Source organism: Sceloporus occidentalis, unplaced genomic scaffold (assembly GCF_023333645.1).
Source record: "Sceloporus occidentalis isolate IW3139 unplaced genomic scaffold, rSceOcc1.0.p SCAF_4, whole genome shotgun sequence".
Lineage (NCBI taxonomy): Eukaryota > Metazoa > Chordata > Lepidosauria > Squamata > Phrynosomatidae > Sceloporus > Sceloporus occidentalis.
In genome coordinates this window covers 44,246,347-44,260,889 of record NW_028316984.1, presented here as the reverse complement: position 1 = coordinate 44,260,889, position 14,543 = coordinate 44,246,347, and the positions used below count along the sequence as shown (strand labels likewise).

The window sequence follows — 14,543 nt, the reverse complement described above, 5'->3', positions numbered from 1 at the left end:
GAAACACAACAGCTACTGGAGCATGGAGGACAAATAAGGACAGGTTGCTTACCTGTAACAGTATTTCTTCGAGTGGTCATCTGCGAATACATACAAATGGGTTTTACTGCGCCTGCGCAGTGCTGCTCGGAACCTTCTGGAATCACTGGGCAAAGTTTACTTTGCAACATATAGAAACTTTTTGGCAGTAACTCCGCCCACCTGTTATAAGGCCCCTGCCTTCCCGCTCTTTCCCCAGTTCCGCAATTTTTCCGCCAAGCAGGCGATGGAAAGAGCCAATAAGAGCAGGACACTGAGGGGACGGACGGGTGGGAGTTGTATGTATTCGCAGATGACCACTCGAAGAAATACTGTTACAGGTAAGCAACCTGTCCTTCTTCTTCGTGGTCTCTGCGAATCATACAAATGGGTTTAGACTGACAAGCTTAGGTAAGCGGCGGAGGGAGTGTCCTGAGACCAAAGCTATGGTAAACCAAAGGCATATTCATTGGAACAATAAACACCTTGAACCATAAAAGAGTCAGCCTTTTTGTTGATGCACAGACCAAACATAGCAATAACATTGCTAAACCTGAGAAGGGAACAAGAGGTCGTGCAAGACCAGTCCCATTGAAATTGTGCAAAACAACATTCAACAGAATGTAAAATAGTGAGAGACATTATGCACATAAATGTTGAAACACAAACCATCAGTAGTGCAATCAATGCAACCCTGAAACCAACACAGCCCTCCCGAAAGCTGCGTCTCGGATGGCTCTGGTGTCCAACCTATAGTGCTTTATAAAAGTCAATGGCTGGGACCAGACAGCAGCCTTGCAGGCATCCTCCAAGGGAATCCCCGACAGGAATGCAGAGGATGCTGACATTGCCCTTGTAGAATGGGACCGAACCCTGCCAGGGAGAGGTTTGCCCAACAGTTCATAGCAGAGGTGGATGGTACCGGCCACCCATTTGGAGAACCTCTGCGCAGACACAGGCAACCCCTTCTTCGGCTCCGAGTAGCATTGGAAAAGTCTCTCGGACCGACTGGAGGCAGCAGTTCTGTCCAGGTAAAACGCCAGTGCTCTCCTGACATCAAGAGAGTGCAGGCTTCGCTCCACATCCGAAGACGGGTTGGATGCGAGAGTAGGCAACACAATGTCCTGGCACATGTGGAAAGCAGACACAACCTTAGGCAAAAAAGTAATGTCTGTCCGGAGGACCACCTTGTCCTTGTGAAACCTCAGGAAGGGCTGGTCCCTCCGCAAGGCACAGAGTTCGCCCGCACGGCGGGCAGAGGTGATGACCACCAGAAAAGCGGTCTTCCAAGTCAGTAGTCTCAAGTCCGCTGTGGCCATTGGCTCAAAGGGCCTGGATTGGAGAGCGGACAGTACCGCCTCCAAGCTCCAAGCCGGCGCCGGTACCGACACAGGAGGATGCAAGTTGGCACATCCCTTAAGGAAACCCTTCACCAAGGGATCCCTAAAAAAGGAAGCCCTCCCCCCGAATTGGTACTTGGCACAAATGGCAGACAAATAGCACTTGATGGATGCGAGGCACAGCCCCTCATCCAAAAGCGCCATCAGAAACTCCAGCACCACTGGAGTGGACACCTGAGCAGGAGACAAGCCCTTTCGATCAAGGAAGAGGCTAAACCTCCTCCATTTCAGGGCGTAGGACCGCTGGGTGGAAGGTTTCCTCGCAGCCAGGATCACCGTCCTCACCGCCTCCGGCAGGGCAGTTAGGGCTGTATCCTCCAGGCCACCAGCGGCAGGCTCTCGATGTCTGGGTGGAGAACCCGTCCGTCCTGGGTCGACAGCAGATCCGGGCGGGGATCGAGGCGGAGGAAGCATCTCCTGGAGAGATGGAGGAGGGATGCGAACCAAGGCTGTCTCGGCCACCACGGGGTGATCAGGATCGCATGCGAACGGTCCGTTGTCATCTTGGACACCACCCTGATGATGAGAGGGAACGGAGGGAAGGCGTAGAGGAGCTCTCCCGTCCAAAGGAAGGCGAAGGCATCTCTGAGGGATCCGTCCATTCGCTTCCTGGAGCAGAACTGGGGACAGTGGCTGTTCCATGCGGTCGCGAAGAGGTCGATCCGGGGAGTTCCCCACCGGTCGAAGAGGTCGCTGACCGTCTCGGGATGGAGCCTCCACTCGTGGCACACCGACGGAGATCTGCTGAGGCGATCTGCCAACTCATTGTCCTCTCCGGGAAGATGAATCGCCTGGAGGAGGACCTGTCACTGGATGCACCAATCCCAGATGCGGAGAGTGAGGTCAAGCAGGGTCCTGGATCTGGTGCCTCCCTGTTTGTTGATGTAGTACATCACGGTGGTGTTGTCTGTCCTCAGGAGGACCACCTTGCCTGTGACAGCGGATTCGAATGCCCTCAGCGCCTTTTCCACTGCCAGCATCTCAAGAGCGTTGATGTGGAGAAGCTTGTCCTGGGCAGACCACTTGTCCTTGACGACCAGGTCGAGCAGGTGGGCGCCCCATCCCTCCAGGGAAGCATCTGTTGTCAGAGTCAGTTGGGGCTGCGGTTGATGAAAGGGCATCCCGGTGCACACGTTGTGGTAATCCAACCACCATCTCAGGGAAGCCGCTACCGGTCTCGGTACCGTGAGCCACTTGGACGGGGGGTCCTCCATCGGGGAGAAGACTGAGAGGAACCAGGACTGCAGAGGTCGAAGACGAAGCCTTGACCATGGGGTCACAAACGTCGTCGATGCCATGTGGCCCAGGGCGACTTGGACATCTCTGGCCCTCACCCTTCTATGGGAGATGCAGGGCTTGATCGATGTCACCAGTGCCTGGAAACGGTCTGGAGGAAGAAAGGCAGAGCATGTTTCGGAGTCGAGGATGGCTCCGATGAACTTGACCTGCCTGGACGGCATGAAGTGGGATTTCTCTCGATTGATCACCAGTCCGAGAGAGTCCAAAAGGTGCAAGGCGAATGAGACTGCTTCCTGCAACTCTATCTGCGATTCGGCGGCAAACAGCCAGTCGTCCAGATACGGGAAGACCATGAAACCTTTCTGATGGAGGTATGCCACCACCGGTGCCATGCACTTCGTGAAGACCCTTGGAGCCGTGGCAAGGCCAAAGGGGAGCACGTTGTAGTGGTACGAGGCAGCGCCCACGGCGAAGGCGAGGAATCTCCGGTGGGACTCCCGGATCCCGATGTGGAAGTAAGCGTCCTTCAGGTCGACGGTTGCAAACCACAGGCCCTGGTGGAGCAGAGGCAGAATGGAGGCCAAGGTTACCATTCGAAAGCGACGGTATTTGAGGAACAAGTTAAGTTGTCTCAAGTCCAGGATGGGCCTGATGCCACCATCCGCCTTCGGTACCGTGAAGTACCTGGAGAAAAAGGCCCTAGAACATTGGTCGGGCGGTAAAGGGGAGATTGCCCCCTTTTCAAGCAGAGTGCGCACTTCGTCGAGAAGGGTGTCCGAGGGGAGGGTGGACATAAAGGCTCCGGTCGGAGGGAGCTCTTGGAACTCGAGGGCATATCCCCTACGGACGATGTTGAGAACCCACGAGTCCGATGTTATTGAGGCCCAGGTGTTAACAAAGGGCCTCAAGATGTCCAAAAAGAAGAGGGGCGAAGGAGAGACGAAGCGCGCTGCATCCCTTCAGGCTCTCTTCTTCCCCTGGTCGTTATCCTGCCGACGGGACTTGCGGTACCGAGGCGGGAAGTTGCGACGGCCAGAGGAGGAGGAAGACTGTGAGGGGTAACGGCGCCTCTGGGAGCCCTGCTGCTGAGGCTGCCGGTCTTGTGGGAAAGTGCCCTGGGACTGACCTTGCGGTGGCCAAGGACGATTCCTCCTTCTGAAGGGTGAGATGGAAGTCGACGACATCCCGTGTTTTTTCGCCGCCGCCTTCATTCTGAACTTGCGGTTCAGATGCTCGTCGGTGTCGGCGTGGAAGAGGCCGGTACCGTCCAGGGGCATGTCCTCGATCGCCGATTTGACGTTGGTATTGAGGTCCGACCCCCTCAGCCAAGCATGCCGACGCAGAGCCATCGATGCTGCCATGGCTCATCCCGCACAGTCGGCGACATTCCTGGATGCGGTGATGAGCCAGCTTCCAATCAAGTGGGCCTCATCGCGGATCTCAACCAGGCGGCGTTGGACCTCGTCTGGGACATCGGGGACGATGGGCGAGATCCCTTCCATCAAGGCCTGGATGTAAGCCCCCATACAGGCGTTGTAGTTTATGGCCTTAACGATGAGGGCAGCTGAAGAGTAGGCCTTTTTAGCGAGGCCATCGATCTTTTTGGCCTCTCGATCCGCCGGGGAAGTCGCCTGCTTCGGTACGAAGGTCTGTTGGGCCCCCTCGACAATCGCCGAGTTTTGCTTGGGGTGGTCAGTCAACCATGGGCAACTCGGCGGGGAGATCCGGTACAGCATCTCGACCTTCCGGGAGGAAGCGGCGAGCAAAGCTGGAGCATCCCATGACCTCTGGACAATGGATTGCAGAGATGGCAGCATAGGGATGCAGGGCGGCGTAGGGACTCCACCGAGGACTCGGCGCTCCACAGGATCACGAGCCTCCTCCTCGGGAGGGGAAAGCTCGATGTCCAAGGTTCGGCACATCTTAATGATGTGCTCGCTGAAGGAGCGGACATCATCAGTCGGAGATGAAGGGCCCGGATGATGCATCCCCTGAGGTGAAGGCAGGTCGGATGGGTCCTCGTCTTCGTCCGACGGTTCCCACGATGGCTGCAAGGGATCCCGGTCGGAGTCAGAGTCAGAAGTCACGGGGATGTCTGGGACCTTGGCTCGAGATGGAGAGTGAGCTGGAATCCGAGGAACCACTGGCTCCGAAGGCTGACGACGGGGCTCCGAAGGCGGGCGACGAGGTACAGAAGTCGAAGCCACTGCATGGGAGGAAGAGGGTTTGTCTCCCTGGAAAGCCACCGGGCGCAGGTTCAGCCTCGTGAACTCCCTGAAGGCCGTCTCCTTCGGGACCGACATGTAGTACCTTTGGGTTTCGGTATCGAAGAACATGTCAGGGGCTAGCCTGAAGAAAGAGGCTCCTCCCTCCCTAACTGTCATCTTTCGGCCTCAGAGGGAGAGAGTAGGCTGGCCCAGTACCATCAGGGGCTAGCCTGAAGAAAGAGGCTCCTCCCTCCCTAACTGTCATCTTTCGGCCTCTGAGGGAGAGAGAAGGCTGGCCCAGTTCCATCAGGGGCTAGCCTGAAGAAAGAGGCTCCTCCCTCCCTAACTGTCATCTTTCGGCCTCTGAGGGAGAGAGAAGGCTGGCCCACTTCCATCAGGGGCTAGCCTGAAGAAAGAGGCTCCTCCCTCCCTAACTGTCATCTTTCGGCCTCTGAGGGAGAGAGTAGGCTGGCCCAGTTCCATCAGGGGCTAGCCTGAAGAAGAAGAGCCCTCCCTCTGGTCCATCTGCCTTGGTCCAGGCCTCAGAGGGAGAGAAGAATGCTGGACCTGATTCCCTCCCTCCCTCACCATTCCCTTCTCCTTTTGTGTCGTGTCTTTTAGATTGTAAGCCTGTGGGCAGGGAATTGTCTGTTATCCCCTCTATTGTAAACCGCTCGGATTCCCAGTGATTGGGCGGTATATAAATAAAACCTATTATTATTATTATTATTATTATTATTATTATTATTATTATGTCAGTGTCTGGCTCCTGCGGCTCGTCCATGTCAGAACCAGGCTCAACGTCCTCAACATCAGAGTGGAAGGAGAGAGGGGACGGCTCCCTCCGGGGAGAAGCTGGAGCGTCATCACCGATGGCAGAGGGGTCTTGTGCCGGCGGTAGTGGTGTGACCAGCACGGCGGCCGCGTGCGAAGAGGCAGAGGTCTCCGGGTGTGAGGGGGCTGACCCCGAGGCCTTTTTAGAAGGGGAGCATTGCTTATGTGGGGCGCGCTCCTTCGCCTTGGGCTGGCGCTCTGACCTGGTGTGGTCCTTGGTGGACTTGGACCTCTTGGGTGCGGGAGCATCGGCTGCCTCCTTATGACGCCTCTTCTTGGAAGATCTCGGCGTCTCAGCCCGTTCTTCGGGGGGGAAGAAGGGGTTGTCCGGCAGGTCGTGCAGGACAGCAGCTGACTTGGAGTGGGCCTTGGCTGGCTTAACCTTCTCCGTTGGTGCGGCCTTCCCAGAAGAAGATGCCTCCATCTCGGGCAACTTGGATGCGTGCCGGGCTGCCTTCGATGCCGCCTTGGAGGCGAAGCGAGCCGGACCTCCGCCTCCACGCGCTCCTTTGCGCGCGAGCCCTCCGGGGATGGCCTCCTCCCGGATCTATCCTTGGGCTCGGAACCCTCAGTCCCCAGGGTCCTCTGGGGGCGCTTGGAGGGTTCGTCGGTGACACTGGGTCTCGGGGGACCACGGGTCACATCGGAGGTGGTGGGAGAGCGTGTCCCGGCCGGGACAGACACCACACTCGAAACACTAGCCCGGGATGACGACGCAGGTGTCAAAAACGAAAGTGATTCCAAGCAAGCAAGAGCAAGCGAAAGTTCCATGAAGCAGCTAGCGCGGCGGAAAAAAGGAACTGGGGAAAGAGCGGGAAGGCAGGGGCCTTATAACGGGTGGGCGGAATTACCGCCAAAAAGTTTCTATATGTTGCAAAGTAAACTTTGCCCAGTGATTCCAGAAGGTTCCGAGCAGCACTGCGCAGGCGCAGTAAAACCCATTTGTATGATTCGCAGAGACCACGAAGAAGAAATAAATAAATACAGCTTGGAAAAGTTATATTTTTGGATTACAACTCTCAGAATATCCATGGGATCCTCCAGATGGAGCAAATCTGTTGGGAGGTTGTGATATTTATTGCTGTAGTTCTCAGGGTTGTTTAATTAATTTTATTACTACAGTGGGCCCTTGGTATCTGCTGGAGATTGGTTACAGGAACTCCCATGGATATGTGGATGCTCAAATTTCACCAGATACAATAGTATAGTAAAAGGGTGTCCCTTATATAAAATAGCAAAACCAAGCTTAGCTTTTTGGAGTTTATAGGTTCCTAAAATATTTTCAAGCTGTGGATGGTTGAATCCAACTGTATTAATATCAACATAGTATTTTTGTTTTCTTGGATTATTTTCTGACAATTCCCAGCATCAACTATAACATTTTATTTCCAACCTCAAGTGGGTTTCTTTTTTAATTCTGGGCCAAGGCATAACAAAACAAAAAGTGTCATCATCATCATCATTGTCATCATCATCATCATCATCCCCTCCTCCTCCTCCTCCTCTCTCTCTCTCTCATGCTATAGCACATCTGTGAAATGGTACTTTTGCATGTCAGCACTGTAAAAAAATTTTTTTAAAAAGTCAGAGAGGAAAAAATGCCCCTCAGACCATAGGACCACTTCAGCAAAGCACACCATGGTTTGGGAAAGTTCTACTGAAAATCCAATAAATAAATACCTACATATTTCCTTCCAGCACAGGGGCTCAATGTGGTTTGCAGCAAATCTTTAAAAAGCCAAAAAAAAAAAACCCCCACAACAATCAGCCTCCAAAAGAGTGAAACAAGCAGCTGCAGCAAGAATTGGCAAAACCCAAGGAGCAATATTGCAAGAAGTTATACTTTAGACCAACTTGGAAAAGGCCGTAATTTTGGCTAGCAATTTTGGGGATTTGAAGTCCAAGAAAATGATTTGTTTTGCCTTTGGGTAACAGTGGAAGGGGCTACGACTACTCTTAATGATGGAGGCTGTTATAGCCTCATGAAGAATTTTAAGGCTCTGCACATAACTGAGCAAGGAAGAAGAAATGCATACAGTGGAGCAGGTAAGTGGCACTGATATAGCAACCAGTAAGATCTCAAACCACACACCATTTCCAAGTTTGACATAATGAATGGGTTATATTAGAGAATGAAAGAGACTGGATGTGGTTGCCCCTAGTACAGACTCAACACCACTGGCTGTTACATGTAATATGCAGTGGCATCAATAGGAGGTGCAGAGAGTGAGGGTCACACCAGGTGACACTCTAAGGGTTTGTGTGACACCACTGCTCCCCAAACATCTGCCTTTTGGCTGTGGTGTTCACCTGCATCCCGTTAAAGTGCTGAGGAGATGGTGTGAGTGGGGCCAGGCTCGGTGGGAGGAGAAAGGAGAGGCCCTAGGATTTTTTTTTTTAATAAATTTTAAATTGTTAATTTGTTTTATGCTTTTAAAATTTTCTTTAAAAGCAGCATATCTTACCAATTTTTCACTTTAATCACACAAAACTATGTACATGTAAATATGTTTAGGCTGTGCATATGATATTGTAATTTAAATGTATAATTTTAATTTTACTGGTTCTTTGTATGTCACACCTGTTGCCATTAGATTCAGTGGTGTATGGGAATTACAATTAACGAGTAACATTAGTACAAAAACATTTAATGAGTAACATTAGTACAAAAACATTTCTAAGGATTCTGTATGGTGTGGTATGGGAGTAGGTCAATGGGGGAGAGGGTGACACTGTGAGTTACCGAACTGGGTGATGCCAACCCTAGTGATGCCATGGGTGAGAAGGCTTGCTTGGTGGCTTCTCCCAAATGCCAGATTCTCCCAAAGGAGACTAATTAAGCCCAGTTTTCTTTCCACCAACATGTAAAGACTTCCTTTTTCAGCCAGGTTTTTGACAACTGACTGCTTAACAGGATGCTTGGCATCGGATGGGTACTATATTTCTCTCAGGTGTATGATTTTAAGTTATGTTTTAAATTGTTTTTTTATTGTTGACTTGGTTTCATGTTTTATTGATATTCTAATATTACTGTGAGCCACCTTGATTCCCACCCTTGGGAGAAAGGTGGGATTCAGATTCAACAAACGAGCACACCCAATGGCACTTGTGTGCATACAAAAACAGGATGGCAACGACTCTCAGGAGTAAAGAGTTTAGAGCTGATGCTTGAATATGGTTCCTATTACACAGTAGGTGCATTTTCAAAAAGTATAATATATACCCTATATAAACTATAAAAGAAATTTTAGTCTAAAAATTCACCCTGAAAGCCTGGGTTGACTTATCCACGGCTCAATGCATGTTTCCATAGGGGTTGAACTAGGGTGGCTTTACCTTGAATGTAGTTGGATATATGTCTTGATGTAGTTGGAGACTGCAGAGGAGGATGTGGTTACCACATAATGCCTGGTTTCCTGGAAGGCATGGTCTACACCTCCGCTTCCTTATCTGCAGCCCCCAACCTTCCCCTCCTGGGCTGGAAGATAGCCACTACCCAGACACCTCACTCTCTTTGGTCATGGACCAGGTTCCCTCTCCTTCCACTTTCCCCCTTCACTTTTCACCCCTTCGCTTCTCCACGCTTTTCTCAGAACTTCTTTCTTCAACAAAGGGCTGATCGTCTCCTCTGCTGGTTCTCCACACCCTGCCACGCTGCTCAGTCTTGTTGCTTTCCCCTCTGTGCCCTCCTTTCTTTCTCTTTCTTTCATCAGCAGCTCTTGTCACAATTCCTGTCCTCCTCCTGTCTCCAGTTGGTTTCCTTGCTTGTTTCTTTTGCTTCTATTTCTGTGTGTGTCTCCAACCCTCTTTCATTTATGCTCTCTGTCTCTCCTCTTTACTGTCTCTTTTTTATCTGTTCCAGGCCTTTGGCAGTGTGTGGCTGGCTGGCTGGCTCTGTTTCCCTTCTGCCACCCTTTCCCCTTGGTTTACTCCTGTCTGCCTGTGTATACTGTTGCTACCTCTTCTTCTTCCCCTCTTCCTCAGTCTTGCCTCTCCCCACCCACACAGTGGATCAGAAGCAACACACTTGTTGCTGTCCCTCCATGCTCTCTTTCGTTCCTGCTCATTCTCTTCAGAGGCTAAGCAGAAATAGAGGACAAACTGCTGACTACTGACTCTGTCGTTGCTGCTGCTCTCACGCGGACAGCTTCTCACCTCCTGCGCCCACACTTCACAAACAAAGGCACAGTTGTGTATATTTTCTATGCTTCATCCTTTACATTTTTTGTTACATGCCCCTAAATTTTACCTTCAACTTATCCATGGGTCAAACCAAATTTTGTAATTTTGGGTCTAAAACCTGCCCTCAATTTATCCACAAGATCAAGTTATACTTGACTATATAAGGTCATCATGTTAGCCTTCTTCAGCACAAAAAGGAAGGGGTCGTGGAAAAGAAAAGTAGCAGCACTATTAAGACTAGCTGATAAATAGGTTAGGCTGGAATCCTGTATGTCTTTTTATACAATGTAAGTTTGCATGCATGTAAGTACATAGCAGAGACACTAAGAAATCTGGTTACTGAATTGAGAACATTGTAATTGATGTGTATTGGGGGTGCCCCGTGTTCATGTGACTTCCCCTTCATTGGTGCACATCAATCTCCGCTATGTAGCTGCTAAGCAGCAACTCTACTTCCTGCACAACCAAGTCCACTTACAGGCACCAAATACCCCAACAGGATTCCAGTCTTAATCTTTAAGGTACAGTTGCTGACTGTTACTTACTATTGCCATTTATTTAGCAATGCACTGTAACCTTCATGTATATTTCACAAAGAAACAAATAACACTAGAAATCATTAGAGGTCCACTTACCTGTAAATATTTCTTCTTCCTGGATAGCTTTCAAATTCATTGCTTGAATAGAATCTGGAAGACAATTTATGTAATCAGATAAATCATGCCTTATCAGTGCAAGAAAATTAAATGATAAGGGTATTAGTTGTCATTAAACAGTCAACAAGCAGGACATGCAACAAAAATGTTGCAGTGCAACGTGCTCAAGTGTTAAGAGTTCCAGGCAACCAACCAGCCATGCCCTATTCCAAGATGCTCCATTATTATTATTATTATTATTATTATTATTATTCCTTATTTATATAGCGCTGTAGATTTGCACAGCGCTGTACATAAAACAATAAATATAAAAGAGTAAACTTGCCTATGGTGTACAAGAAATAATAGGATAACACATATAAAATACATAGCAATACAGGAAATGGTTCAATAAAACAGGCAACAAAAAAGAACATCAAATAACAAGTGACAATCATTCCATTTACATTCCATGAATACAGGCATTTGCTAAACTGCTGGTGAAAAGGATATCAAAGTTCCTACAAATCCCATAAACCCAATAATTCTGCAGCTCAGTAGAAGTGGATCCCATCCTGGTAGAAAGGCAGAGTATAAATCCAATAAATAAACAAGAAGTACAGGTCAGTTGGTGCTCTCTTGGCTGAAAGGAATGAGCTTAATGCTAAGGAGTTAGAACTAAGCCTCTGTGCATATTTCTAGTTTGGTTAGGAACTGGGTGCATCATGAAGTTCACAAGTCCTTCTTCCAAACCAACTGCTTGCAGAATTCATTTTTTGGCGAAAAAAACTTCAACAATAGTGCCAGCAGGGCAGCACTATACCTATGTCTTCGCTGCCTCCTCATCATCATCTGAAAGATTTGTTGCTTTTTAAGAGGCCTCTGAGCATACAGCTACATGACCTCACAGATGAACTGGAATCAGAAGCCTGACATGTACCAAACTTGAAACTTGATGTGTTTACAGTACCTTCAGGATATTAAAACTAGAGCTTGGGGAAATTCTAACTAGGAGTTCCAAAAATCCAAAAAGGAGAACTTTGCAAAGCTTTGATTAAAATAGTATATAGTGTGGCTTATTTTCATGGTTAAATTCTTCTGACATTTCTATCAATGTGCAACTTTACCCAAAAGGTTATTTGGCTGCCCTTAAAGAAGTGTTCCATCCAACATCAAGGCCTTCCTAACAATATTTGTTAAGGAAAATCCATTTTATTTTGTTATCTATACAGGTCTTTAGATGCTAGCTATTGAAAATGGATTTAATTAGAAATGAAAAAAACATTCTTGCATGGAACATGATTTTCACCAAGAGGCGACCCACTGTGTCTCACATAATGCTTACATTGCATCGTCCGTTACTTTGTAAATGTATATGGCCTCCCAGTTTCCACTTGTGATTTGGGTTGCTTTTTCCTATTAAAAAACACAACAAATTAGAAGTCAGATATTTTATTGCTGATGCACATCTTGCAACATATGGAACAGTAGTTTCATTCTTTGCATGACATACCACTGAGTCTTTGACATAATGAATATGCTTGTATCCATTCTTGTCACTAAAAATTTTGTAGTATGAAATAGTGTCCGAAGTGAAATAAGGTGCTGAAACAAAGAACTGAGAGATAAAAAAGAGAGAAAAACAGAAACTGTAGATGAAACAGAAATGAAAATTGTACAGAATAGGCAGACTGACCTGATCAACTCCCCCAGCCTTGAATAAGCCACAAAATGGCACATCCATTTTATCATGGAGATCTTATCATAAAAGTTCAACAGTAATTTACAAGGCACAATCCTATGTGACTTCACTCAGTAGTAAATCTCACTGTGTTAAATAGTTTTAGTTCTAAGTAAGTGTGTATAGTATTGCAGCCTTATTCAGATCGACATGCTATGTTTTTTTTAAAAAAAGCACAGTTTCTTTTTCTGAGTATGAGGCTAGATATTGAACTCCTTTCTACATTCATTGCATAGCATGGATCTGTCAGTTTTTTCAACCTGTGCGTGTGAAGGTACAAGCTATTCTGGGACCACCAAAGTGCATGTAAGGAGGGTCTGATCCTCCCTCCTAAGCTTGTTTTATTTTCGCCTAAATTAGTAATGCCCTTGATTTAAAAAAAACAAAATAGAAAATATTCAATTGCCATAAATAAAACCTTTTTCTTTATTTAGCCCCTGCGTGGAGATGGGGGGAGGTGAAGTTGAATTTAGGTTAAAAAGTAGTTTAGGGGATGTTTAACTCTTTCCCTATGTATATACTGTGGATATAGTTCAGAATGGGTAGATCCTATTTTTCCTACCATTGACTGTTCTGGCCAGGACAGCCAAAAAAAAACCCATATGGATGGCTGCAGTTACTAACCTCTGATTTACGTACATCATTAAAATCGAGGCAATTAAACACAAAACAACAAAACAGAAAAGATAAACTATAGCAATAAAATTCTGCTACTCAGCTACAAATACTGATAAAGAAATATCTTTAAAACAAAAGGGTATGCTAAAATCAGCCTATAGCTTTCACCACCTTACAAAACAAAGGGAGGAGGTTGTTTGCTTTTTACCAAAAGGTCTAAAGTGCTGCATTTTGTGTTTAAGGCTAACATTTTTCCTGCTGCTTGCCTTAAAGCATTTGGTTCCCTTGGTTTTTTCATAAAGCTAGTTTTGTAGCCACATTAATAGACAATTGTCTATCTTTATTTAGGGTACAAAATTGGATCTTCGGGTAAGAGAGTACAGCTTTCATCAGAAAAACAGCACAGGTTTGTTATTGTAGTGTTCAACTGCCTAATTCCAAACTCATAGAAAGGTAGATTGTATATTTTTGTAATTATTTAAATGGTAGGTAGCTAACCAATTAAATATGTTTTTTCTTCTTCCAAATCAAGTACTCTGATCTTGTATCTCTAGTACAAATGTCTACAGTCTAGTTGTGGCCACAGTCCTTTCTGATATTAGGAGAGAATACAACACTTAAGATACAGACTTATCCTTGTAGACATGCTACATAATTAGTTGCTATAGACTTTGGTCTTTATTACTCTTAAACCTTTTAAATGTCAAAATTGGCATTGTAATATAAACAAATGATGGGGAAATTGCTTCCATCCTTCCCAATTGCTTTATGGTAAGAACATTGATCAGAAACAGCATATAAGAAAATAGGAATGTATTGAAATTTCTGTATTTGCAATTCTAAAAAATAAATGCATGCCTCCTTTTCTGGCTGCTGCTGCTTTTTTTCTTAAAAGAGATTTCATATTAATTTATTTTCAGAAGATCATTTGTGCTTGTTACTGGTAAACAAAAATTGTTTTTCCAATTAAATCTGTTTAAAGGTATGGGCTAACTACCAGAGTCATTGTCATAAACTACTAAAGAGCTAACTAGTGTTCCCAACAATCAAGATTCAAGTTTCAAGATAATAAAAATCATACTCCACCAGCCCATCCTGTGTGGCTCTCCTCTACATGCTGCTGATTCTGTAAAATTAGAACAAGGCAACAGTGTCAAGATGTGCAGTGGAAGTAAAAGGACACTTTCATATGAAAGAGCACATTTTTAAATCAAAGATGGAAATTAAAAACTAAGGATTAGTTTGGACATTGTCTTGGGAGACAACAGTTTTCATGCAACAGAAAAACCAAGATGCCCCCCCATCAGTTATATAGCGTCCAATTTTGAAATGTAGGCACTTATCATAACAGGCCCATAGCCACATCTGCAAGAAGAAACTATAAATATTGGTGGGTCCATTGATCAGTATCAACACCCATTTCTAGAAATTTTCTTCCTCACCATTTGTAGCACATTTGTAAAACTAATGAATCTTAATTATTAATCCATAGACAAGCAACCCCCAAATACTGTGTATTACAACAGGAATAGCTCACACCAACTTCCCATTGCTGGCGGAAAATGACATACACACTCTGCCTCAAATATTGTGATAACAGTGAAGGCCAAGGGTTTGGCCAAAAAAATGTACAGTAATTATCCCTGCTAATTAAAACACCCTGACACTT

At 46.7% G+C, this 14,543-nt stretch overlaps 1 protein-coding gene across 1 annotated transcript in view; it reads right to left on the bottom strand.

Moving 5' to 3' along the window:
- The window catches only part of FAP (fibroblast activation protein alpha), a 98,038-nt gene that overhangs the window by 35,643 nt on the left and 47,852 nt on the right, over positions 1-14,543 (bottom strand). Inside the window, exons 14-17 of the mRNA XM_089523308.1 lie at positions 13,956-14,000; positions 12,029-12,133; positions 11,861-11,931; positions 10,516-10,569 (exon numbers count right to left, since the gene is read on the bottom strand). Coding sequence (XP_089379434.1) covers positions 10,516-10,569; positions 11,861-11,931; positions 12,029-12,133; positions 13,956-14,000 — 275 coding nt within the window. The remainder of the gene's footprint in view (positions 1-10,515; positions 10,570-11,860; positions 11,932-12,028; positions 12,134-13,955; positions 14,001-14,543) is intronic.